This window comes from Eulemur rufifrons, chromosome 15 (assembly GCF_041146395.1).
Source record: "Eulemur rufifrons isolate Redbay chromosome 15, OSU_ERuf_1, whole genome shotgun sequence".
Lineage (NCBI taxonomy): Eukaryota > Metazoa > Chordata > Mammalia > Primates > Lemuridae > Eulemur > Eulemur rufifrons.
In genome coordinates this window covers 19,563,389-19,590,098 of record NC_090997.1, presented here as the reverse complement: position 1 = coordinate 19,590,098, position 26,710 = coordinate 19,563,389, and the positions used below count along the sequence as shown (strand labels likewise).

Sequence of the window (26,710 nt, the reverse complement as noted above, 5' to 3'; positions counted from 1 at the left end):
TTGAGTTCTTATCATGTAGGCTTGCTCTATGTCAGGCCTCTACCAAGCATTTTACATACATTATCTCATTTAAATCTCTCACTGCTCTAAGTTAGGTATTATTATCTGCATTTTACGGACATGAAAACTGAGGCTGGAGAAGTTAAATAAATTTTCTAAGTTCATAAAGCTGGAAGTTCCTGAGGCTAGATTTTTACCCTGGTTTGTCTGATTCCATTGCTTGTATTATACATATTACAAATATTAAAAACAAAATTTCTTAATATCAGTCCTGAGGAGTAGTACTTTAATGAGTTTATACAAATGATGTGTAATGAAAATACATAGTGTATTCACTTTATGGGTATCCCATCTTTTTAAAAATATTTTAAAAATTTTTTAAATAATTTAAGGCTCACAAGAAGTTGCAAAAATGGTAGAGTTCACATATACCCTTCACCAAGTGTTCTCTGATGACAACATCTTATACAACCATAGGACATTAGCAAATCTGGCAAGTTGGTTTAATATTAACTGAACCACAGATTTTATTCAAGCCATTTCTTTAAACATTGCTCTACAACTTTCCTTTTGTTGAAAGTCAGTTTAATAAGCCTTTCTATTATATTGTGATATGAGCATGTTTCACGTGGAGCTTTTCATGAATTTTCACGAACAGAATTAGAGATCTGAATTTATTTCTACATAATTGATGTATTTTATGAATAATGGTAGCATGACAACCCATAGATAGGCTAACATTTTACCATGCTTCTTTCCTGTCTTCTATTTTCTGTGCATATCTTATTTTTATTAAAAAATGGGGCATATTATTTTGTCTTATTTTTTAGATCAATACATCATGACCATAATTCCTTATAATTCAATGCTCTGCTATGATATACTCTTAAAATGGCTGTATAGTATTCCATTGCATGGGACATAGACTTTTTATAATTTCATAATTATGGAATGTGGGACTACTGTCTTTCTATTACCATTTAGCAGGTGAGAACTAAGAATCAAACAGGCAAAGGCAAGATGAGGTTATTTAGTGGAAAGAACCCTGGACTTGATAAACCGTCTTCCTTTGTCCTAATTCAATCTTTGGTTCCATTTGTTTATCTAATCTTGAGTTTTGTGTTATTTAATCTCTTTGGAACTTAGTGTCCTTGTCTTTAAAGCTTGCATTAATATTCTGTAACTGTGTTTCCTAGGAAGTCATAGCAAATCAGGAACAGAGCTAAATTCTTTCATTAAAATTGCATCAATTGATAGTAGGTTTTTTTCTCTCTATAATTCTCTCTCTCCTTCTCTCGAAACTTATGTGTACAGATTTGAATTAATTACCATCTTTGGTTCATAACAGACTCATACCATTAGCCCACAAATGACCAGCTTGAATTTATTTACTTATTTTTTGTGGGAGTTAATATTATATACCAAATATCTGTGAATCCTCCACCCATACAGTAGACTCTTTAAGGATGTCTGCAAGACCAAATTTAAGTTTTTCTTAATACAAATTACAATTTAATACAAATTATTTTATTTAGCATTATATCTCTAGCACCTAGTATAGTGTCTGGAGCATATCATTTGCTCAGTCAATGTATGTTGCATGATTGAATGCCCTGCACGTGGACATTGTTGCCTGGATGAACATCTAGTGGTAGAGCTTGCTAAAATTTTGGCATTAGCTAAAGAGGCAGGTTATTAAAATAAACATATGCTGTTGAAGTTGGTAATGACTGAATGGAGAATAAAACAGTCATATTCACTGGGAAAAGCTAGGCAGCAGGGACACACTGAACAGAAACTTTATTACATGTGAGTTTTAAAAAAACCCAAAATGAACAAATCCCTCAGTGTTTCATAACATGATGAAAGCACAATGCTTGTGTGAAAGCACAAACTTAACACACTCAAGGAATACACACTCGTTAGTCCCCACAATAAGACTGAGAGGTTGGAGAGAAGGTATAATAACTATTGTACTTTTCAGATGGAGGTATGAAATGAGAAGAGTTAAGTGACTTCTCAAGGTCACACAACTAGTCAGTGACACCTCTAGGATTCACATTTGTATCTGTCTGACCATGAAGTTTGGAGCCTTAATGCATGATGGTAAATTGTCCAAAAATGGCATGATAGGTCTTCAGAAAATTAGAGAAAAGATCTCTTCTGACATCCCTTTATTATTCAAACTGTTTCCCAATCCAGAAGGAAGGTTGCTGTTATAGAAAACCACGTGTAGATGCATATACTAAACTCTAGGACTTTTACCGTTTCTTGTTCCTTTGCTTTGTATTTCATGGCCATGAAATATTTTTGCTTTCCCTGTAAGATATACATTTGCAAGCCAGAAAACTGACTCTGTGAGCATTAAACTTTTCACAAGAGCCCCTTTTCACTGATATGTCTTGATATTTCTACTTCAGTCTCTCTGGTGGGATTTGTTGGTCTCAGTGGATTTCCTTTTCTCTCTCTAGACTTGGTAGGTGATCTGTGTTGCACTCTCAGTATATTTGATGCCATTTTATGCTGTTACAGAATTATAGTAGAGGATGCAGTGGATTGGCGACCCCATGACAAAATTGTCCTCACCTCTTCTTCTTACGAGCCTCACGAGGCAGAGGTCCTCACTGTGAAAGAAGCCAAAGGCCATGATGTTAGGATTCATGAACGGCTCAAACACCGGCACATTGGTAAGGCTTTGGTTTGCTGGTTAAGGGAAGTGAATGAGCTGGGAAGAACCTGTTCAGCAACCTGCCTTAGTGGTCACTCGGATCTGATTGCCATTCAAAGGGGAAGGATAATACCCTGCTACTGCTCTACGCTTACCCTAGATGGCTTTGTCTCTAGTCCTTCATTACTTTTATTGCCTACTTTTTAAGGAATACCTAGATGTAAAATAATTTTTTTTTTTGCTTTTTATTTATAATGGCAAGTCTAAGAACAGAAGGATTGAGAATCTTATTCAAGGTCACTGGCAGTTTTGTGGCTAAGCCAGAGTAAAACTCACGAACACTGAGTCTCCAGTTCATTTCCTGGCACAATGAATTACACAATCCCTTAGAATATGGTAGTTATTGTAAATAATGACTTCGTTTTCCATATTTCAAAAAGTACCCTTCCTGACATGAAGTACATTTTATGTGTTGACTAGTACTATTGCTATTACTGGAAAAAAAGAAAAAAACTAATACCATTTTTTTTAAAGGTACTGAGTATTTTTATACACTTATACCAGTTAAAATGTACTGCACATACATAAAGAATAACACTAATCCTTCCTGGTTTTGTCTAATAAATAAATCTAACCCAGGAGATATAGCTAACCAGTGACAAACCATGGAAATAAAGGGGATGGACAATGTATTTTTGTCTCTGACATGTGAGAGGGAAGTACATGCTTTCACCAGGACTGTCTAAAGTGGGTCTACATCATAGTTCCAACGATGATTTCTTTTTTAAAAAGTAGAAGAGAAAACAGAAATTTTCAGCAAGCCTTGCCAGTAAGATCCAAGGTGAAATGCAAATGGTGGGCAGTGAAACTAGCTTCGGTTCCCACTGCTCTGGAAGCTGCTCAGATGGGTGAGCTGAAGACCCACAGTGAGCGGCTGCTGCTCCTGCTGCTGCTGCCATGTGGCCCTGCTTCTCCTTTCTCTTTTACTCTTATATGTTGCTGCTTTTGCTATGTCGCTTCCTCAGTTGATCTGAGATTTTTCACTGCCATGGAAGAGGTCCATGGACAATGTACAACCAAACACTGAAGTCTCACACTGACATATTTAAGGAAGGTTGGGGACCCCACTAATTGGACAGGCCTGCCCTGACTGCCCTGCACCAGTGGCCTGTCCCAGTACCCACAGTTATTGAGAAGAAATGAATTCTTGCTCAGATACTCTCACTCTCATCCCAAAGAGGGAAAAGTGAACAGGTTTTTCATTTCTCAGCTGACCTTTGTGGAGAATGCCCGAGGAAAAGCAGACCTTAATGTTGGTAGGACTTGCAAGGGGAAAGGAGTGTTTTCATTTGTCAAGTTTGCTGAGTCCCCAGCTGGCAATTTCTGAAATAGATCTTCAAAGTTTTGTTTTTTTTTTTTGCCTCCCAACTTCTATTGTCCCAGGAAGTGTCCACATCACTGAGGATGGCCGACGCATTGGTTTGGCTGCTGAGGTTGGACTGTTGACTCGCAATATACAAATTCAGCCTGACACTTCATGTGGGGGGAGACTACTTGTGGGCTCCTTCAGGAAGTCCAACAGAGAAGAATTTTCAGGTAAATGAAATTGCAAGTGACTAAGCATTATCAATTGGTACCTATTCCTCTGGGGCACTCAGAAATTCCAACTGTGAGAATTTTCATTTGTAAACCAAAATGTTCAAATTAGATGGTTCCTTTGTGCTCCAAGAAACTATGAATTTTCAGTCCTAATCTGTGCTTAATTATCAGTGTGATGTTAAAATAATATTCTAGCGATCGGCACATATGCACATTTTTACCTCAAAGAAAACAACTTTAGCAGATGTGAAATTTCCCCTGCTTTGAAATTATAGATGATTTAATGACCACTTGAATTTTATCTCTCTCCTGAATTTCTATTACTCTTTCCCAGTAGTGTGCTATATCTGATGGCGGGCATTAGTTTATGCTATAAATTAATAGCGTAAATTTAAATAAAAATGATTTCCATATTCTAGACTGTTTTAAGGGTCCGTTCAATCTTTCGTGTTTCTTTCAAGCTTTAGCCCTTTTGGAATGCTGCAAAATTATTTGATTAGGACCTCATTTCTTAAACTTGTATTCTTTAAACATTATTCCAAAGTTGTTTCCTGATCAAATAAATAGTTTGGAAGTGGCTGTCATAGTATCTCCATTTTAGAAAGTCACTATGCACATGAATATAATAAAGGCTCAGAGGAGTCCTGGAATAAAAGATCTAACCACTTTCCAAATAGTTGTGCATGGCATGGCATGACTATTTCACCAGTTTGTTAAAGGACAGTGTTTGGACCTTAAATTGAAAAGTTCGGGATTTTAGTTCATAGAGCAAGCTCTCTCTCCATAAATTCTAGCTCCACAAATTCTTACCAGAGGTGATCTTACCTGCCAGGGGACATTTGGCAATATCTGGTGGCATTTTTATGTGTCATAGCTTGGGGGAGCTTCTGGCATCTAGTGGGTACTAAACATCCTACAATGCACAGGACAGCCACCCACAAGAGAGAAAAATCTATCTTAAAATGTCAGTGGTGTTGAGGTTCAGAAACCCTGCTCTAGAAGACTAGGACAAAGGCTGGGTCCTGGTCTTGTGAGATGAGACCATCCTGCAGCTGATGAAGGCGGAGAATCGCGAGGGAGGAGCAAGACCGGGCCCAGTAGACTGTAACTGCAGGCCAGGCTGGAGCATGGTCACAGCAACAGGACAGAAGGCCAGTTCTTACAGCTGAGCCAGAGCCGAGCCAGCAGCAAGACCGACCTGACCCTAAACCTCTGCCATTGCTGATCTAGAGCTTCTTAAATCATCCCGTGGGGAAGGGAAAGAGAAACTGTATTTTATGCTTCTTATGGACCTAAAACTGTGCTGTTTTTTACATAGTGAAAATTTTATCTTATTTAATTCTAATGTCCCCATGAGAAACAACATTTTATCTTCCTATTATAGGAAACAGAATCCATAATACAATTGCCTGTTTATTTGTCTAACTCCTGCATGAGCTTTTGAACTCCTTGGGGGTATAGATGGGTCTTTCATCTCTGTTTTTCTAGTATGATGACTGCTGTGTCTTAGATGCTCAATAAATATGAAGAAAAAATTAATGAAGAATAAGAAAAGTTAACTAGTAAGTGGCAGATTCAAGACTGACTCTGAAATCCTTATTAGATACCCTTTCTGTTCTGTAATAATTTTGGATTTACAGGAAAGTTGCAAAGATAGTATAGAGAGTTCCTGTACACCTTTCACATAGTTTTTTCTGTTAATAGCTGACATACCACTGGGACGTTTGTCAAAACCAAGAAATTAACATTGGTATGTTGTCATTAACTAAACTCAAGACATTTTTCAACTTTTACCAGTTTCTCCACTAATGTCTTTTTTCTGTTTCAATATTCAATTCAGGTTTCTACACTGCATTAAGAACCCTTGCATTTTTCCATAATATGTCCAGAGCCTAGATGAGGTAGGATCTGCAGGTGTAGATCAGGGATGCCAGGCGTGGGTGTTGACTGGTTACAGGGCAGAAAAGCAGGCCAAGACTTGCCAGTCCTACTTTCTACTGTAGGGCTCCATCATTCTCCTCCTTTAGACTAATAACACCCCGCAAGTTTAACTTTCTAAAACGTTTTTCAGAATTGTGATTTTCATAAGGAAAAATAAGAAAATAGTGTTAACAAAATAATTGATTAATTCTTCATTTAAATGCTCAAGACATTTGAAGTGTTTACTATTGATAAATATTTCAGTCATTGGTTAATGCGCACACAAGTAAAAAGATCTTATGCAATTTAAAACTACAAATGATATCCATGTAAGTATAAGGCATTTTAAAACCCACTAATTAAAATAATACTGATATGTTGCTTTGGCTGAGATTCTGGAAGAGTCTTCCATTCTGGAAAATAAGTTATTTTTGTGGGGACTCATGCTTGCATTTAGTGTCCTTTGTGCCAAACTTCTGTGGAGCGGATTTTGCAGCCCTTTTAGCTACGCACTATAGGCAAGAGATACCACCAGACAAATAGCTTTTGGATATTTTATTGCTCTGTGAATATTTCTAAACTATCTACCAGTGCTTCCTCAGTAGTGTCCACTGAGAAGTTTAGCAATGTCAGAATCCTGTTTTCTGGCCACAAGGAGACACTTTACCTGTCTTTCTCACAAGGGCTCTCTTCTTCATGGCAGCTGATTTACAAGGGTTTTGGTTTCTCCTCTGTGAAAAGGGAGTGAAGAAGTGGATGATTTAGAATGTATTAATACTACCCTTGAGCTTCAATACTATTACTAAAACACAGCGAAACTGAAATTTCAAAGGTATAGCTCCCTTCATTTTTAATGAGAGAAATATCTTTATAGTTATCTTTGCCAGTACATTAAAAAAACAAGGCCGGGCGTGGTGGCTCACGCCTGTAATCCTAGCACTCTGGGAGGCCGAGGTGGCGGATCGTTTGAGCTCAGGAGTTCGAGACCAGCCTGAGCAAAAGCGAGACCCCATCTCTACTAAAAATAGAAAGAAATTATATGGACAACTAAAAATATATATAGAAAAAAAATTAGCCGGGCATGGTGGTGCATGCCTGTAGTCCCAGCTACTCGGGAGGCTAAGGCAGGAGGATTGCTTAAGCCCAGGAGTTTGAGGTTGCTGTGAGCTAGGCTGATGCCACGGCACTCTAGCCCGGGCAACAGAGCAAGACTCTGTCTCAAAAAAAAAAACAAAAAAAACAAAAGGAGTCAAAATTGTAACCCACCTAGCAAAGAACACACGACTAATTATTGGCACATTGTTCTAGCCCAGTTACCTGAATCCCAATGCAAAATTGCTGCTTTTATACTGAGTCTTCCACTCTCCCCAGTATGCCAGCCTAGGGGTATCGTACAGCTTCTCATCCACATTCCTAAATTCAATCCTAGCTTATTAGTTGGCCTAGTTTATTAGTCTCTGCTTCAGTTTCCTTATCTGTAAAATGGGGATAATATTTATACCTACCCCATAGGATTTTTGTGTAAGTTAAGAATGCTTGTGTGTGTGTGTGTATACACACACACGTATATGTGCACACATATGTATGAATTAGAGCAATGCCTTGCACATAAATGAGTGTTATATGAGAGCTAGGTGTTATGTAGTATTTAATTCACCTCATTATTAATTCATATTAATTCACTCATAATCATGTTATTGATTTTACCAAGAGAGTATATACACTGACATTAATACTCATTATATTTTTATATCTACCTACTGGCTGCATTTTATGCTGTGTTTTAACAATGTCTATTTAAAACAGTACAAATAAAATTCCCCAATGAGACTAAATAATTCACTATCCTCTCCTGACATAAAAGATGTAGAAAATCTTATTATTTTGAAAATGAAACAGTGAATATAATGTGGCTAGGATAAAAATACAGAAAAGCTTTTACAGCATTTTAAAATGATTTTAAAAGTATGTTATTGCTTCTATTCTGTCTTAATCAGAAGCACGTATTGGCTATCATGTTTCCGGACATCAATTGGGCAGAAGTCACTTTTGCACTTATACCCTTCTTAAGAAAAGTTTGGAATGTTTTTAGAGTTAGCCATTATATTCATTCATGCAATATCTTTGTGGAGATGGTTATGGCTTTTTTGGGATCACTGAGACACAGAGAGGGAGATTGACTTTGAGGTGAGTGTTCGAGAACCACCCTTCATCCTTACCCAGTTCCTGCATCCAGCTCTCAGACAAATGTCCAGAATCTTTCAACTAGCTGTGCCCGTCTCCAAAGCCCGTCTCTTTTCTGATTCTATTCTCTCTCTCTCCCCATCCTATCACCAGACTCTTCAAACTGCACGTGAAATCTTTTCAGACATTAATGTGATATTTCAAATGATTCACATTTTGTTAGTGAAAATTAATGATATGCAATTTGTTGCTGGTGCTGAGGATAAGCTGTCACATTTTAATTAAAAATCTGTAAATCTTGGTGTCCTAAAATGGACCATCCTTCTGCCTTTTACAGGGAGGAAGGAAGTACCTGATGACACGCATTTTGTTTGTAGGTATCCTTCAACTTTTAAATGTGGAAATTCAGAACTTGGGATCACCATCGTACTCCTCTGTTGAATTCACCAATGCGTCGGCGGGGTCCTGGATAAGATCTTCTACCCTGCACCAGAGCTGCGGTGGGGGCATTCGTGCAGCTGCCAGTCACGGAATACGTTTGCATGACAATATAGTGTTTGGCACAGCTGGCCATGGCGTGGATTTGGAGGGTCAGGCCTATTCTCTCACTAATAACCTTGTGGTTCTGGTGACACAGTCGGCATGGTCCAGTGTTTGGGTGGCAGGAATCAAAGTGAACCACGCAAAGGACATCAACCTTCATGGCAATGTTGTTGCAGGATCGGAGAGACTTGGCTTTCACATCCGAGGCCACCAGTGCTCCTCGCCTGAAAAGCTTTGGTCTGACAATGTGGCCCACTCAAGCCTTCATGGTGTTCATCTCTATAAGGAAAGTGGACTTGGCAACTGTACCGGTATCTTTGGTTTCTTGGCTTTCAAGAACTATGACTATGGTGCCATGCTGCATGTAGAGGGCAGTGTGGAGATAGAGAACACCACTCTGGTAGACAATGCCGTTGGTCTTTTGGCAGTAGTGTATGTGTCTCCCGCTTCACAAAGCTCCATCGAAAATGTGCAAATTGTGCTCAGGAATTCAGTCATTGTGGCTACCAGCTCCTCTTTTGACTGTATTCAGGACAGAGTGAAGCCTCACTCGGCCAACTTGACTTCAGCAGATCGAGCCCCTTCCAATCCTAGAGGGGGCCGAGTGGGTATTCTGTGGCCTGTGTTCACCTCGGAACCAAATCAGTGGCCTCAGGAGCCATGGCACAAAGTGAGGAATGGCCATTCGGTTTCAGGAATCATGAAACTTCAAGGTAGGATGCTTGGCCTTATCGAAACAGTGTGTTTAATAGTTCCATGCACCCATGCACAGAATTTTTAATAGCATTCTGAAATTATGTCAACCAAAAGGTACAGTGTGGTCTAGTACTTGCTATGCAACTGGCAACCTGCTGGGTATTGGTAACCACACTGGTGGTTTATAATGGCAGTGAGTGATTCCTTACGAAAGTCTCTGCTTTATACATGTTGAAGAACTTCCACAGCAATTATTTAACTTGGTTATATGACAACTCTCTCAGGTGGCATTATTTTTCTCATTATACAGTTGAGTAAACTGAGATGCAGAAATTGTGCCTCACCTGAGGTTGCCTAGTAGCTGATTGGGTTAAAATCAAAGTTATACCACAATCTGCAGTTCATCTTCTATCAGATCTCTTTTGCTTTATTGTACTCATTCCCCATTTACTTACTCTGTCTGGCAATTGATTTGTCTTTCTGTAAAATGGATGGATTGTGATTAAGCCTTTGAGGCTTTAATGTGTTGGAATACTCTTCTCTTTTGCCATGCAATGTCCATGTATTGAAAAATTACAGATATTTTATATCCAAATTTATGTAAACTCATGAAACTATCCTGGATAACTATAACTAAATCCTGAATATACATTATTATAAGAATATATAGTTGTATGATTTATGTTTATGATTGGTGGTTTACATGATATAATGTTATGATATATTTTTTAAAAATTTCAGATGTCACCTTTTCTAGTTTTGTGAAAAGTTGCTATAGCAATGACCTGGATGTGTGCATTCTGCCAAATATAGAAAATACTGGAATCACACACCCAATAACAGCAGAGAGGACCAAGATGCTAAAGATGAAAGATAAAAACAAGTTCTATTTTCCTCCATTACAGCCCAGGTACCACTTTTAATATTTATAACAAACTGTATTTATGAAGTATTTGGCAATTCTTCAAATCCCTAAGCATGTTAAAAAGAAGAATAAAATCATTAAAGCAATAAAAATAAGTCCTTTTAGTATGGTATGTTATAATACATTGACTTCATGGCTCCAATTCTTTAACCCTTCTATATTCATGCTCTTTGATATATGATTTTTAAAACACGTCTTACTAAAGAAGCAGAGCCTATTTCTCTTTCCCCCTGAATCAAGATTCAGTCATGTGACTTTCTTTGGCTAACAAAAGGGGCAGGAAGGATAGAAGGCAAGTTTTATTTATTTATTTATTTGGTCTTAATTAGACTTCGGGATGTTTTTAAAATCACTGGGAACAAACTGAACCTAACTCGTCACTCTTCCATGGAATAAATACAGTGTCAGTAGTCTTCAGAAGGAGGCCTTGGGAGTCTTTGGGCAGGGACTAGGTAGATGGGAAGAAGATTATGTCTGCTGTTAGGAATCTCTGAACTGAACGATGAGGCTTAGACAGATACTGGCACTCAGACCAGGTGTAACTACTCTTCTTGGACTGAGGGTTTGATCTGGGGGTTTTATTTAAGGATCTGAAAACTAGATATGGAGGGTTTTTTTTTTTTTTTTTTTTGCCTTAAAAGAGAGTGGGAAAGTTAGAGTCAGGGAAAATGGGTTACTTTTTCTTTCCCACAACATTGGGGAAAACTCCTTTGGTTGAAAGAGAAGAATCTAAAGAAACCACTGTGATTAGAAAGTTCATGTTTGACCTAACATTGATCTCTCTTTGATGCCCATCCCTGAACCATTTTAGGTACCTAAATACTATTAGGTAGACAATTTGTGTTATTTTGTCATTTTTCTTATACCATCTGACTTTCCTTATGTTCATATCTTATCTATGGACTGAAATAGTTGTAAAGTTACATGTCTTTGTGCTGTTGTAACAAAATGCCTCAGACTGGATGATTTATAAGGAACAGAAATTCATTCCTCACTGTTCTGCAGGCTGGGAGTCCAAGATTGAGACACTGGCAGGGTTGGTATCTGGGAAGGGCTGTTTTCTGCCTCCAAGATGGAGCCTTGTTGCTGCATCCTCTGGAGGGGAGGAACACTCCATCCTCACATGGCAGAAGACATGGAAAAATAAGAGAGCACTCATCAATCTCAAGCCCTTTCATAAGGGTGCTAATCCCATTCTGAAGGTGGAGAGCCCTCACGATATATTCACCTCCCAAAGGCCACATCTCTTAATAAAGTTCCACTGGGGATTAAGTTTCAACATGAATCTTGAAGGGACCCCATCATTCAAATCATAGTATTATATGATATTAGCATCAGATTTTTTTGTACTGTTAATATTAATACCCAATACATGGTTTACATGCAATAAATATTCAACATAATTATTAACGGTACCTCAAAGAATTAGACCAGGAGAAATAAAATAAATTCTCTATAATTCAATGTTGTAATTACCTATTACTTGTTTATATATCTCACTTGACTCTAAATTTTGGAAGGGCAGAAACCATGTCTATCTTTATCACCATCGTTGAATGAGAATTTCTAGTTTCACTTTGTATGTAGCACAAATATAATTGATGTTTATAATGATAATCTTAAAATACGAAAAAGCCCTGAAGTTCCATAAAGGGATAATTATATTATGTTCAGCAGATGTTAGAGTTAGGAACATTTTATTGTTATCTTGCTTCTTAGAAAATCAGCGATTTGTGTAAAGAGTATATATCCAGATATCCAGAATATTTGGTTAATAAGAATGTCTGTTTTCTTGGCCATATAACTGGGAAATAACTTATTTTACGTAGAGTTACCTGTGTTATTAATAATAAAATCCTGTTGAATATATTTTATACAAGATCAGCACTACCAACATATGTTTTCTTTTTACTGCTTATCATAGAATGAGAAAATTATTTTCTGTCTATCTTCACAGGAAAGATTTAGGAAGAGTAGTCTGCCCTGAATCGGATTGTGAAAGTCCAGGAAAATATCTCTTTAAAGATCTGGATGGGAGAGCCTTGGGTCTGCCTCCACCAGTTTCTGTCTTTCCTAAAACTGATGCAGAATGGACCGGATCCTTCTTCAACACAGGTCAGTTGTATCAAACGCACTGCCTGTGGCAGAGGCAGCGTGCACGAGAGGGAGCTGGTTTGGCTGTGCTGTCCAGTGGGAACAAAATGTCCTGGAAAGGAGCTGAGTTCTGAAGTTGGAGTCTGTGCTAATGAGCTGCCAGCTCACCTGTATCACAGTAATGCTGAGTCACTGGGAGATCTCGCAACCTTACTGCTCGGCCCTCTGTGAGATCGCTTGTGTCTGTGTCAAAGGTGTAGATTCCCAACCAACACCTGGGTCAGTCGGTCTGTGCACAGGTGGGAAAACAATGCTCTGACCGGCTCGGGCACCTGGGTCTGAAATAGCTGTCAAAGTCCGCAACAGACAGCGTCTGCCATGGAACCAGCTCCTCTGCATTCTTAGACTGCCTTTCTCTTCTGCCAGGAATTAAGGGCTTTCGCTCTGGAGAGGGGGTGGTAGGGTTGATGCCATGGGGTTTGTCTCCTTTTCTCTGTGTTCCAACTGTCCCCCAAACTCTTCTGTGCTCAAAACTCCTTCTTCTTCTTTTTGATAATACCGCCAAAACCCCTTTTCATATCAGTTTTATAGCTAGACCCCTGGAAAGATCATCGTCTTTTTCTTACCACCAGCAATGAGACTCTGAGTTCCCCTTTGAGTTCAGCTCAACCCTGCTGCAGTCAAATATAAAGAACTTTTCCTGCTTTCTCCTACTCATTGGTTGATTCTTTCCAGACTTCTTTTCTGGCCCCCCTTCTTTTTTCTAAGTTTTGAATGTGTGACTGTCCCAGGACTATGTCCTCAGACCTTTTTCCTTTTTCCCTAATTTTGCTCCCCAGGTCTGAGACTGAAGTACCCCTCTAATGCTGATGAATTCCAATTTATATCACCAGCCCAGACTTGATCCGAAAATTTGGACTAGTATAGTCAACTGACTCTACTGAGAAAGATAATAGGCATCTAAGACTCAATATGTCTCAAACTGGTTCTTTATTTCTGTTCCCATCCACAACCTGCTTCTTGCCTGTGGTCTCTACTTCAGTAATTGGTACCACCATTCGTGAGGTCATCTAAGCAAAGCAGCTAGGAGAGACTCTCTATTCTTCTTTCTCCTAACCCAAATTCTCCAACCATCATCTTTCACCCAATGAGGGAACAGCCTCCTCGCTGGTCATCTTTCTTCCACTTCTGAACTCTGTTCTGCATATCCGAGCCAGAGTGATCTTTTTAACATTCAATGTCTTTCCACCCACTCAGAATGAAATCTAAACTCCACTCCTACAAGTTTGTAGCACCTATGTTCTGCCTGCTCTCTTACCTCATCTCTTACGACACCACTTTTACTGACTCATCCTGGTCTTCTTATATTCTTTTTAAACATAATCAGCTTATCCCTACCTCAGGGCCTTTGCACTGGCTTTTTCTTCTGCCTGGCATGTCTTATTCTCATTTCCTTGAGAGCTGGTTCCCTCTGTTCAAATAATGACTCCTCAGAGAAGCCATTCATGACCACCCTATCTAAAATAATCACACTGCCATCATTTTCTAGCCCTACTATGCCTGCTTTATTTTTTGTCAGAGTCCTATTACTTGATATTATATTATAAATGTAATTGCTTACTTGCTGATTTGCTGGTTGCCCCTTTTAGAATGTGAACTTGGTGAAGGCAAGAACTTTGTTCTGCTTACTGCTGTGAGTCTAGGGGAATGCTTGACAAACATGGGTTGACTGATCAAATGAGTGAATCATGTATAACCAGGGAGAATACTAATACTATTTGTCCCAAGCCATTCAAGAGCAGGCAGAAGCAATTGAGACTTTAGGTCACTGACTTAAGAATTTATCTGTAATAAGGAAGCCTGAAACGCAGATGGTTCTAGGTATCTTTTTGCTTGTTTCCAACTTTCTTCCATCTAAACTGCTACTACAGTGTAACATTTGGCATTTTGAGCTATTTCTACATAGAATTCTTTTAATTACCATAAAATTCATGCTTGAGTAGTTAAACTTTTTTTTTTCAGGCAGTCGTAAATATTTTTTTTTTTTTATTTCAGCTTATTATGGGGGTAAAAAGTTCAGGTTATATATATTGCCCGTGTCCCGCCCATCCCCCCGAGTCAGAGCTTCAAGCGTGTCCATTCCCCAGACAGTGCGCACTGCACTCATCATGTAGTTATACCCCCATCCCCTGCCCCCACCCCCCATCCCTCTGAGACAAAACATTCAAGCATGACCGTTCCCCAGACAGTGTGCAATGCATTCATCATATAGGTATACACCCATCCCCTCCCCCCACCCCCCACCTCAGTCCGAAACCCAATTGGTGTTATTCCCAAATGTGTTCTAATAGAAAATAACAGGACTAAAGATCGTATCTCAGTTTGGGTTGTCCCAGATGCAGACCCTGATACAAGGCTTAGAATCCGAGTAGTCCATGTAGTGGGTGACCCCAGAAAACATCAGTAGAGAAGTAAGGACGACAGGTAAAATAAATAACTCCAGTAAAGGATGTGTTATCAAACCGGTTAGCACTGTGAAAGCTGGAGCCCACTGTGCAGGGGAGCTCTAGCAGACTAAGGGAACATGACCCCATACCTTCCCAACCAGCCCACAGGGAAGCTAATGTATTTGTACTGCAATTCCTTGCTCATCGTTGGCTGAGGGATGCTTCTGGGGACACTAACTCTCCAGCCCTTTGGCTTTTCCTGAACATAGGCCAAGTGTGCTCTTTCCTGTGGCCACCAAAAGACTTTCTCAGAAAGCAGTCATAGGTTTTTGCAGTGGCAGCATTGGGTGTGTGAAAGTGAGTGCCAAAAATATATGGGTGTGGCACGGACAGTGTCTGTTACAAGTAGGAGCTCTAAAATGTCCATCAGATGCTCCCTGTTTAAATGGTAAGAGCATTCTTTTGATGAACTTTTACATGGTTGCCTGCCATGTGGTGTGATATGTTGTTTGGGCACAAACATGTGCCTGCTGCTGGTGGCAATGATGGTTTATTTGATTTTTCTCAGCTCTCTGCCATGGCTATCAAACATGATTCAGTGATAAAACTCGGTGGGTAATATAATACTACACATAATCTACTATCAGTGTGTAGACAAGCATGTACGTGTGTTAGTGGCTGAGTATCCACATGGAGGTGTATATGACTGACTGCTTAAACTCCTGATGTTTTAAAGCTTTATAACATTTTAAATGAGGTTGCTATCGGTACCAACTGCAAGGATTCCCACAGTGGAATCTGCTGTTTACTGCACTAAAAATACAATCTGTGTCCTCTTGCAATGAAGGAGACAACACATAGTAAATGGTGCCTTCCGGGTGCTCACAGGACTGTAGTGTTTTCTTTGACTTCCAAGGTATGAGTAAATCCCTCCTTCCCTGATGCAAGTTCCTTTTTATTTTTTAAACCATTTTCATTTAGCTACTTTCCTGTTCCTGCCTACAATCTAGTGGATGAGAAAAGCGCAGATTTAATCCTAAGAGAATTAATGTCTGTTTTGTATTTTCCCTCTTCAAGACAAGAATCTCTGATCATCTTCAGTAAACCGGAGAAAGCAATGCAGCTAAGATGAAAATGGAGACCACTGGAACCAAATTTTATGTTTATTCCAAATGTCATTTAATTTGATACCCCTTTTTATTCTTTTTCTATTTTTATTAATAAATCTCTCCAAGCCATTGGGAGTCCATTGCCTTTGAGGTTTATTTTTAATTTGGAAAATAACAGATTTTATTTGCACATATACGTTCCCATAAAAACTACCCACTCAGACAGATATCCACAGGTCCCAGCATATTGTCGTATACCCCAGCATCAGGAGCAAAAACCATCCAAGTGGATCAGCTGTGAGGAATACTGCCAGTGGGTTTTGCTATCTGTGTAATGCAGGGTGTGTAGCCAGGGGAAAAGCGAGCTGTTAATTTTGTTTTATACTTATCTGTAAGTTTGCATTTGCAGCCAACTTTGAAAAATGCACGACAATAGAGAGCAAGACAGCTAATCCCAAGCAGGCAATCCTCTGAAAACCATTTACATTTTATTCAGGAAAGGATTTCTTTTGGTTATGGAGGCATCTAATGATCTGAAAATCCAAAATCATTTAGATCATTGAGAAAAACAAAGTCTTGAAATTAATATCCCGTGTAGGTAAGACTAGACAGATACCGGTGCCTTCCATTCGGCTTCATACTCATTTCCTACCTATTTAAGACTACAAATGGCTGGTATCACCTCACAGACTAGTTTATACATGTGGAGTACCAGTGCTGTTGGCAGGGGACAGAAGAAGATCAGAGCTTTAGTTTCAAGGGCATTTTACAATTTCTCAGCCATGACAAAAAAAAAAAAAAAAAAAAGATGGAAGGGAGGTGAAATGAAAGTTCACATTCCTTGAGCACCTTTTTTATGCTACATGATGAAGTTGGCATGTTCACTCATTCGGCAAGTGCATCTTGCCCACCTACTGTCTGCCAGCACCTTTCTCAGCATGGAAACTATAGTAGTGAATAGGACAACATCCCTGCTGCCACGAAGCTTATGTTCTAGGAGGGAGAGATACATGAACAAATAAAAACAAAATTCTTGGAAAGAGGAGAACGACGAAGAAAATAAAATAGGATTTGGGAGTAGAGAGGTTGTTTGAGTTATGTGTGTTTATTGTGTAGGGGAGTTGCTATTTGAAATAGTTACATTTCAAATGAGACCTGACTGAAGAGTGAGTGACCAGTCACTGCTGTCACCAGAAGGATGAACCTTCTAGAGAGAGGGACCAGCCAGAGCAGGGGCTCTGAGACATGAAGGGGCTTCTGCAGGTCTGAGGAGTGTGTGGAAGGGAGACCCGTGTGTGCATTAATAAGAGGGGGAGTAATTGCAGGTAGACAGGAGCCAGCTCCTTTATAGGTCAGGGTAAAAGATTTGGATTTTATTCAACTTTATTTATTTATATTTTGTATATTTCAGGCATAAAACCTGATATTTGATAATCTTATCATAGTAAAATTGTCACTATAGTGAATCAAATTAATATTACTCATTATCTCACATATTTACCCCCCTTTTTGTGGCAAGAGCACCTGAAATCTATTCTCTTAGCAAAAAACCTGAATACAATACAATATTATCAACTAAAGTCCTCATGTTGTACTTTACATCTCTAGATTTACTCACCTTACATACCTGCAACTTCTGTCCTTTGACCAACATTCCCTCGTTTCCTATCGCCCCCACAATGCTGCCTCTGGTAACCACCATTTGATTTTCCATTTCTGTGTACTGTGTTGGAGGGTTTAAGAAAGGTGGTGATAGGATTTTCTTCACTCTCTGAAAAGATCATTCTAGCTGTTATGGAGTAACCAGAGTCTGGAGGTACACAGTGTGTTAGGCTCATCTGTCTGATGTCCCCTGATCCCCTGGTTCCCAGTGTCAAGAATGAGCACTGGTATAGAGTTGAGCTGACGACAGAGTGATCACAAACACAGAGCAATTTTATATAAACAGTTTATCATATAAGAGAGAGAATGAAAGTAAAGATGGAAGTTACACAAAGTGAAAATACGCTCCAGAGGGAATGGAATGGGCCAATCTCCATGAGTGAGAGCAAAGCTGCCTTTTAAATAAGCTCACTAGTTTGTGCCCCCTTTTTCCTGGCAGGATTGGTTGTCTTTTCCACCTTTGAGGGTGACTGACAGGTTGGGGTTATATAACAGGTTGGTTATGTAACAGTTTCTCTTTCTGGGCATGCATCTTCCCCAGAATTCTTCATGAATCTCCACCCATGTTATGCTAATTAGATGGTAATGAACTCTAGGTCAGTTAAAAGTTCCTAGGAATTTTTTACCATGTATGTTCCCACCAGAGAACAGTTCCTAGCCACAATTTGGTTCCTAGCTACAATTTGGTTCCTGCTCTCTGCTCTTAGCCACTTCCTTGCCACCTGTTTACCCTCCACCAGACCTAACAAGCGCAGTTGCAAAGATATCCAGGCTAAAGATGTGATGGGCTCAGAGGTGTGCTAATCCATGAGTGGTCCACTAACCTATGCTGGCCCACAAACTCTTGACTACCAGTCTACAGTGAGATATTTACAGAAATTTACCATTTAGAAACAGCAATTTGATGGAGTAATTTTATATCTGTTGAATCTAGTTTATAAAGTGTAGGGCTTATTGTTTGTACATCTAATTGGTCTGCTAATTTATAGTGTATTTTAAAGAGTAATTGGTCTTCAATAGACTGAAAATTTTAAAACAAAACAAAAGCCTCTCATTTTCCTGGCAATATTTTTTCATGATGTGGCCAAGACAATGACTCTCAAAACTGACTTATTATCAGAATTATCTAGGCCTTTAAATATTAATTTGCGTGTGGGGAGATTTTGTATCAATAAGTGTGTGTAAAGTCCAGGTCTTTGTGTTAAACACACACACAAAAGTAATTCTGGTGTGTCACGTTTTAATATCATTGCTATAGAATTATATACTCCCTGTGAAGTAAATAGACAAGATATTAAAAAGGCAATTAATATTTTTAATTTATAAAGTAGGTAGTTTCAATTTCTCATGAATAATCAAGAATTAGCTTTCTGTGCCAGATACCAACAGACATAAACATACTTGCTTATATACACACTGGATATGTTTCCAAAAGAGAAAAGAACATTAACTAAAATGATACAAGAGTGTTTTTAATCTAAATTAAGACTTTGAATAAAAAGAATATGTTAAAATGATGTTTTTACAGATCATTTTTTCCTAGTCTTCAAGTGAATGGAATGACCTCCAAATGTCACCTTCATAATATACATCACTGGATAAAAATGGGTTTGATACAAAGTTTATTTTTTAAATTCCATATTGAATTATTAAAGGGATAAACTCCTGATAAGCTTTTCTCACACTTTCCATGACATTATTCCCAGCAAAGTACTGTGGTCTGACCAGGACTTCTGACCACATCCACCTCCAGGGCAGGTGAGTTTCCCATGCTTTACCGTGAGAGAGTAAGAAACATTTTTCACATTATGTTCCTTCTTGGACACCTCTCAAGGAAGAAAGTTATAAACCATTGTGGAGACCTTAAAAGTGACTTGCCTCAAATCAAAAATAAAAGATTAGGTTGATAAAAAAGAAAATAAAGCTGGCATTTGACTGTCAGCCCACAGAGTGATGAAGTGGTTTCTCACTGAATAATGGGAAAGCACAAGCAAGGTGGAGACGTACGCTCCGCTGCCTCACGGACACACAGTGGCCAGCGTTTTCTCAACTCTGTGTTGCTAGATCTTGAAATGTGTCTTTTCTTTAAGCTTTCTAAGCTTCTCTCTCTTCCCATTTGTCCTGGCAATGACAGCAAGATGGTATTATAAAATGGGAGAACGGAGAGAGAGGGAGAAAATGAGAGGACAGAATGGAGAAGGGAAACGGTTGTTAGAAAATTTGTCTGCCAATATCTGAGCTTGCGGAGGTCTTTTTCTTCTAGCTAGAGGGGGAAATACCATTCTCTTTTCCCAAGCAATTATAGGCCCCAAAGATTGAAACTTGGTATATAGCTCTTTAATCTCAGCAGATATTTATGGTTAAACATTAGACTTTTAGGATTCCAGATGTCAGGGTATTAAAATATAAAGGCACAGTGGAGTCTCAGAAAATATTAGACTCTTTGGGATATGTGGCTGCAAGGGATTTTTATCCCAAGAAGAGGAGGATAAGGCTTCGAGTGGTACTTTGTTAAGACCCAAAGAGCACCTTTCCTTCACCTTATTTTCTCGTTCCCCCATGACTTGCCCGGTCTCCAGGCAGTGAATGGCATAACAATATTTGATTTCATTTTGAAATAGTCCATGCTGTGAGTTGGAATGATTTTCATGTGTCATTTGTCAAGGATGATGTGAACAGGCATATGATCCATGGGAACAATTTCTTTTTCCTTTCCTCAATCTGGACATCTTATTATTGTGATCGTCATGCTCCTCAACTCTTCCATGAATAATAACAGCAGCTAACACTTGTTGTTGAGTGTCCACCATGTTCCTGGCTCTCTGCTAAGACTTGTAGATGAGTTATTTCATTTAATGCCATAACAGGATCTACCCTCTGAGAGAGGTATTCTTACTGCTTCCATTTTATAGACGTGGAAAGTGATGTACAGACATCAGGTAAGCTGTCTAAGTTGTAAAACTAATTAACAGAAGGTTCGGGACTGAGCTGTGTTTTTAAGACTATGCTGTACTGTACCCTCCATCCAAGTTCTCTTCCTTCTTTCTCTACATTCTTCCATGTTGTTAATAGCTGTTGTAGGTCTATCAGCTTTGTTCACACACAAAGCCCTGTCTACACATAACAAAGCAAACTGAGACTGTGCAATTATTCTAGCAATTATTCATACATACTAGCAATAATAATAATCATTTATTTAGCACACTCCATGTGCCAGGCATTAGGCTAAGCAGTTTGTAAGTATTCTCATTTATCCTTACAACAACCTTAACATATAAGGACTGTTATCCTCTTTTAGCATTTGGAGAAATACGAGTTTAGAGAAGTTAACTAATTTTTCATGGTCCCACAGCTAGAATGTGCAGAACCAAGATTTAAATATATATTTGTCTGACTCTGAAGCCTGGGTTCATAACCACTTCTAGATAATTATCATTGTGTGGTCTGATTCATCTGGTATGACTCTCTCTACATATATTTAACTGAATAGTTTACATATTTCTACTTGGTACAAATAGATTTTTAGATTTTAAAAGTAACTGTCAATTACTTTAACATTTTTGAAAGGCAATGTTATAACAACCAAAAAAAAAACTTACTTAGTTCCTTTTCTTCAAATATTTTCTACATATGTATATATATGTACACACACACACACACATACACACACTTATCCCTCGATATCCATGAGTGTGCATGTGTATACTCATCCCTCAGTATCCATGAAGGATTAGTTCCAGGACCCTCACGGATACCAAAATCCGTGCATGCTCAATTTCCTCATATAAAATGGCATAGCATTTGCATCTAATCTATGTGCATCCTCTTATATATTTTAGATCATCTGCAGATTACTTATAATACCTAATACAATGCCTACAGATCACTAGTTCACTTGTACAAATTTGGTGTAGTACTTGGTGTGCTGCAAATTCCAATTTTGTCTTTTGGAACTTTGTGAAATTTTTTTTTCCTCCACATATTTTTGATCTGCTATTGGTGGAATCTATGGATGTGGAACTTACAGAGGGCTGACTGCATATTTAAATATGGCATTTCTCCATGTGCAAAATCAATAGACTGTGTCACATCCGAGAAAAAACCATGTTGCCTGTGTTAACCACCGAGGCTATGTGATAACAAGGGAGTAGTATAGAGTAGGTAGCTTTGGTCATGAGATCAAAAATTTATTGTGGTGATTTTTTTTGTTTGGCTTCCCCTTTATTCTTAATGAATTGATGTAGATTTTTTTTCTCTCTTTCTTTTTCTCAAATTAGACAGTGTTTATCGAGTACCCAGTGAGAGCAAGGCACTAGGTAATGTTGGGGTATCCAAGAAGGGACGTTATGGTAGAGAAGGAATCATTCCCACCCTTACATATGGCAGAAGGTGGGCCAAGCCATGAGACGGAGGAGTGTAGTTGGTATAAAATCAGCACAAAGTACACTGGGGAGATCACATGTAGTTGGGGGTGTAGGCAAAGGCTCTAGAAAGGAAATGGAATTTGTGATGAGCCTAGACATACAGGTAAAGCTTTAAAAGGCATGCATGAAAGAGGTAAGTAAAAGAGTTAGTCTAGAAGCAGCAGAGGCAGGGCTGTGTCCTCCATGGTGGGTGTAGCACCTCCCCTTCCCTGTGAACTGCTCCCTGGCTTTCACAGTCAGTGTGGGTCCTGCCTCTTTATGGCCCTCGCTTACCCACCGCTCAATTCTATTATACCACCTCTCCTGCTCCGCTGCTGCGATTTCACAAGCCGGCCTTCTCTCCAGACCTTGAGTACCTTGAAGGTACTTTGAATTTTTAGTACGAATTTGGGAACATAATATATGCTTAGTAAATGTTTGCTCAAAGAGGGAATAAATGAATAAATGAGCAAACAAGTCAAGAATTCAAGTTCATTTGCCACTCAACTGTTCCACAAAGTAAATTTTATAGATCTAATTAATGTATAATTTGTTTCAGCATTTTCAAAGAATGTTCCTCCATTGGCTAATCTCAGGAGATTGGAAAAAATGTGGTCCATGGCCGAATAAATTTTGAAAACTGACTGTTCCCGTTTTGGAGATCACCATGTACATTAAAATATTAAAGATTCTGATAAGTTCTGCAATCACATTTTAAAACTATGATTCAATTTTGTGTTGCCCAGTAGTTCTCAAACTTTTTGACTACAGAATACCTGTTCATACTAGACATTAGTGTCCCTTGGAATTAGTATACTTTAGAACACATATTAGGAAATAGTGCCTCATACTAATCTGCAGGAACACGTGTCAGTTGGAAATTACAAGATTGTAGCAACTTTGATTTGGATGGTTCCACTCCCCATTCAGTACATAGATGGCCTCTACCTTTAATTTTCCCAGAAAGTGGGAGTTCACTTCCTTATAAGTCTATCTGACACATTTTGAATAATTTTAATTGTTAGGATCTTCCTTCAATTCCTTCTACCCAGTGACCTAGTTTTTCTTTTCGTGTGACAGAATATAAGTCTTTCCATATTATATACAAGTCTTTCCATGTTGCAGCCTTTTACATATTCAAAGACAGTAAGATTGTGATTTTATAATAAGCCTCTTTCAAGCATAGAAATTCTAAATTCCTTCTGTTGGTCAACATATGACATAATTTTTAGTTCTTCACTTTTTAGACTGGCTTATTGTTTTTATTATGGTAAAATACAAAAAACATAAAATTTACCTAACATCGTAACTATTTTTAAGCATACAGTTTAGTGATGTTAAATACATTCATAATATTGTGCAGCCATCACTATCATAAATCTCCGTAAGTCTTTTCGTCTTGTAAAACTGAAACGCTAAGCCCATAAAACAATAACTCCCCATTTTCCCTTCACCCGAGTCTCTGGCAACCACCATTCTACTTTCTGTTTCTATGATTTTGTCTACTTTTAATACCGCATATAGGTAGAATCATACTGCAGCTTTTTGTGACTGGCTTATTTCACTTAGCATAATGTTCTCAAGGTTCATCCATGTGGTAGCATATTACAGAATTTCCTTTTTTTAGAGTTGAATAATATTCCATTGCATGTATATACCACATTTTGCTTCTCCATTCATTGTCCCATGGACACTGGCTTGCATCCATGTTTAAGCTATTGAAAATAATGTTGCTATGAACATGGATATAAAAATATCTCTTACAGACTCTGCTTTCAGTTCTTTTGGGTATATACCCAGAAGTGGCATTGCAGGATCATATGGTAATTCTATTTTTAGCTTTTTGAGGAACTACGCTATTGTCTTCCACGGTAGCTATGGCATTTGACATTCCCACCAACAGTGCACAAGGGTTCCAATATCTTCACATCCTTGCCAACACTTGTTATTATTTTTTTTTCTTTTTGGTAGTAACAATTTTAGTGGATGTGAATGGATATATCACTGTAGTTTTGATTTGAATTTCCCTAATGATTAGTAATGTTGAGCATCTATTCATGTGCTTATTGGCCATTTGTATATCTTCTTAGGAGAAATATCTATTCAAGTCTCTTACCCATTTTTGAAACAGGCTGTTCAGTTTTTTTGTTGTTAAGTTTTGGGAGTTTTCTATATGTTCTTGATATTAATCTCTCCTCAGATATATGATTTGGAAATATTTTCCCCCATTCTTTGGGTTGCCTTTTTACTCTTTTGACAATGTCTTTTGATGCACAAATTTTTAAAATTTTTATGAAGGATGCTTATTTTTGATGTTCTTCAATTTGTCAATGATGTTTTCAAAATGTAGAAACAAAAAACTGCACATTGCCCATCAGAACAGCATTGTCCAATGGAAATATCATAATGCAAGCTGCAAGTATAATTTAAATTTTTTAGTAACCAGGTTTTAAAAAACAGTAAAAAGAAACAGATGAAATAAAATTTATTTATTTTGTGCAATATATTCAAAATATTATAATTGTAAGATGTAATCAATATAAACATTGAGATATTTTGCATTCTTTTTCATACTATGTCTTTAAAATTTGTTGTGTATTTTACATTTATAGCATATCTCAATTCATAAAATACAGTTTCATCAAAAATATTTAATTTGAATCTAGATTTTAAAAACTTTACAATTGAAAAGTAGAATCACATATAAAAATTGTTTCAAATATACGTAAACATTTTTCACTAATGAAATTATCAGTTTTATGTATTGTATTATAATTAAAACTACGTATAATTAAATTTTAGTTCTTCAGTTGGACTAGTCACATTTCAAGGGCTAAATAGCTACATGTAGCTACAACTACCATTGGGTATCTTTCTTCATTTGTTCTGGTGGTACACATATTAAAGAGAATTGATTTTTTTAACCTACATATTAAACTCTATTCATCCCTTAAGTTCTATTTTTATGAGTGAATGGTCATCAGAAGCAACCTGGGTTTCTAGATTTGAAACTAACCCCAGAATTAGAACTCATTCTAGAGAGCACCTAATTGATTCTGGGCATAAAAATTAGTCAATAAAAGAAAAGAAGCTAACCTAGTCCTGGATTATCTGCCATTAGCGGGAGCTACAATTTAAATACTCAGTTCTCCAAACAAAGCATCAAGGTTTTCTGAGACTGAGAATTTTACTATCCAAGTTAATAATTCTTTATAAGAAGTCTATTTAGTTTTCTATGCTTTGTTGTAGTGAGAAATAGTAATATCAATATATCAATGTTCCATATGAGGAACTATTTTTGAATACCTATAGCAATGAAATTACTTGGCTTTTTGCCATAATAATATACTGGCTCTCTACTTTTTTTTTTTTTTTTCATTTTTGTTTCTTTCTCTTTTCCCTTAGAAATAATACAGAAAAAAAGGAGGGAAGAGGAGGGAGTAAACTGTGTTCCTAGTCTTCACATTTCAGTAATGGAGGAGTACTGCATTGCTGCTTTCATTTTTTGGGTACAAGAGTATTGAAAGATTTAGGAGGTAAAAGCTCAAACTTTAGCTTATTTTAGGCCTAAGGCAGATGGATGAATGTATATTGATTTGATATTTTTGTCTGTGTGTGTATGTGTGCATTTTAATGGAAGGAAATACTTGAGCAGTCCCACCAATAAATACAAAGCTTGTGCCTTGCCAACAGGTACTAAACGAGATCATGAATAGGTACTAAACAAGTTCTCATCTCAATGTTAGGATCTGAAAGATTCGTTGATCTAGTTTGTAGTTTTTTCTTTATATGTTTATATAGTCACTAGATGTAAAAACTAATGCTAGTTTGTGTTGCAATTTAAAAGCAGTCAAAAATATCCTAGAAATAAATATGCTCATGGAAGAAAAATTTTTACAAGTCAGAAATAGATCCAAATGCATTTAAGAATTTAGTTCATAACAAAAATGACATTTTACATCATGGGAAAATAGAAATTATACAATTAATGATGTTGGGGCATTTGACTAATCACGTAGGGAAGAAAGAAAACATTTAGGAATTCATATATTTTTCTTTATAAAAATAAATTCCATGTGGATTAAAGATTTAAAAAAATCCATATAATTACCAGAAAATATGAATGAGGTTATATATTTTTTAAAGTTATGGAGATATTTCTTTCCATGAATCAAAATCTAGGAAACAAATTTGTAAAATTTGACTACATCAGAATTAAAACTTCTGTAAAATAAAGAATATTAAAAACAGAACTAAAAAAAAAAAAACTAAGAAAGAAACCTTGCAACTCATATGGCAAAGAGCTAATTTCCTTAATACGAAAACTTCTACTAATATTTAAGAATAAAAAAATTGAAAAATATGCAAAGGATTCTGAGAAGCATTTCATAGAGAAATAAATACAAATTTCTATTAACATACAAAACCCTCAATTTTTCTCACAATGAAAGCACAAGTTA

At 37.6% G+C, this 26,710-nt stretch overlaps 1 protein-coding gene across 1 annotated transcript in view; it reads left to right on the top strand.

Annotated features, from left to right (window-relative positions):
- The window catches only part of PKHD1 (PKHD1 ciliary IPT domain containing fibrocystin/polyductin), a 412,333-nt gene that overhangs the window by 291,796 nt on the left and 93,827 nt on the right, over positions 1-26,710 (top strand). Inside the window, exons 56-60 of the mRNA XM_069487338.1 lie at positions 2,533-2,687; positions 4,112-4,264; positions 8,749-9,627; positions 10,352-10,520; positions 12,493-12,650. Of these exons, the coding sequence (XP_069343439.1) occupies positions 2,533-2,687; positions 4,112-4,264; positions 8,749-9,627; positions 10,352-10,520; positions 12,493-12,650 (1,514 nt within the window). The remainder of the gene's footprint in view (positions 1-2,532; positions 2,688-4,111; positions 4,265-8,748; positions 9,628-10,351; positions 10,521-12,492; positions 12,651-26,710) is intronic.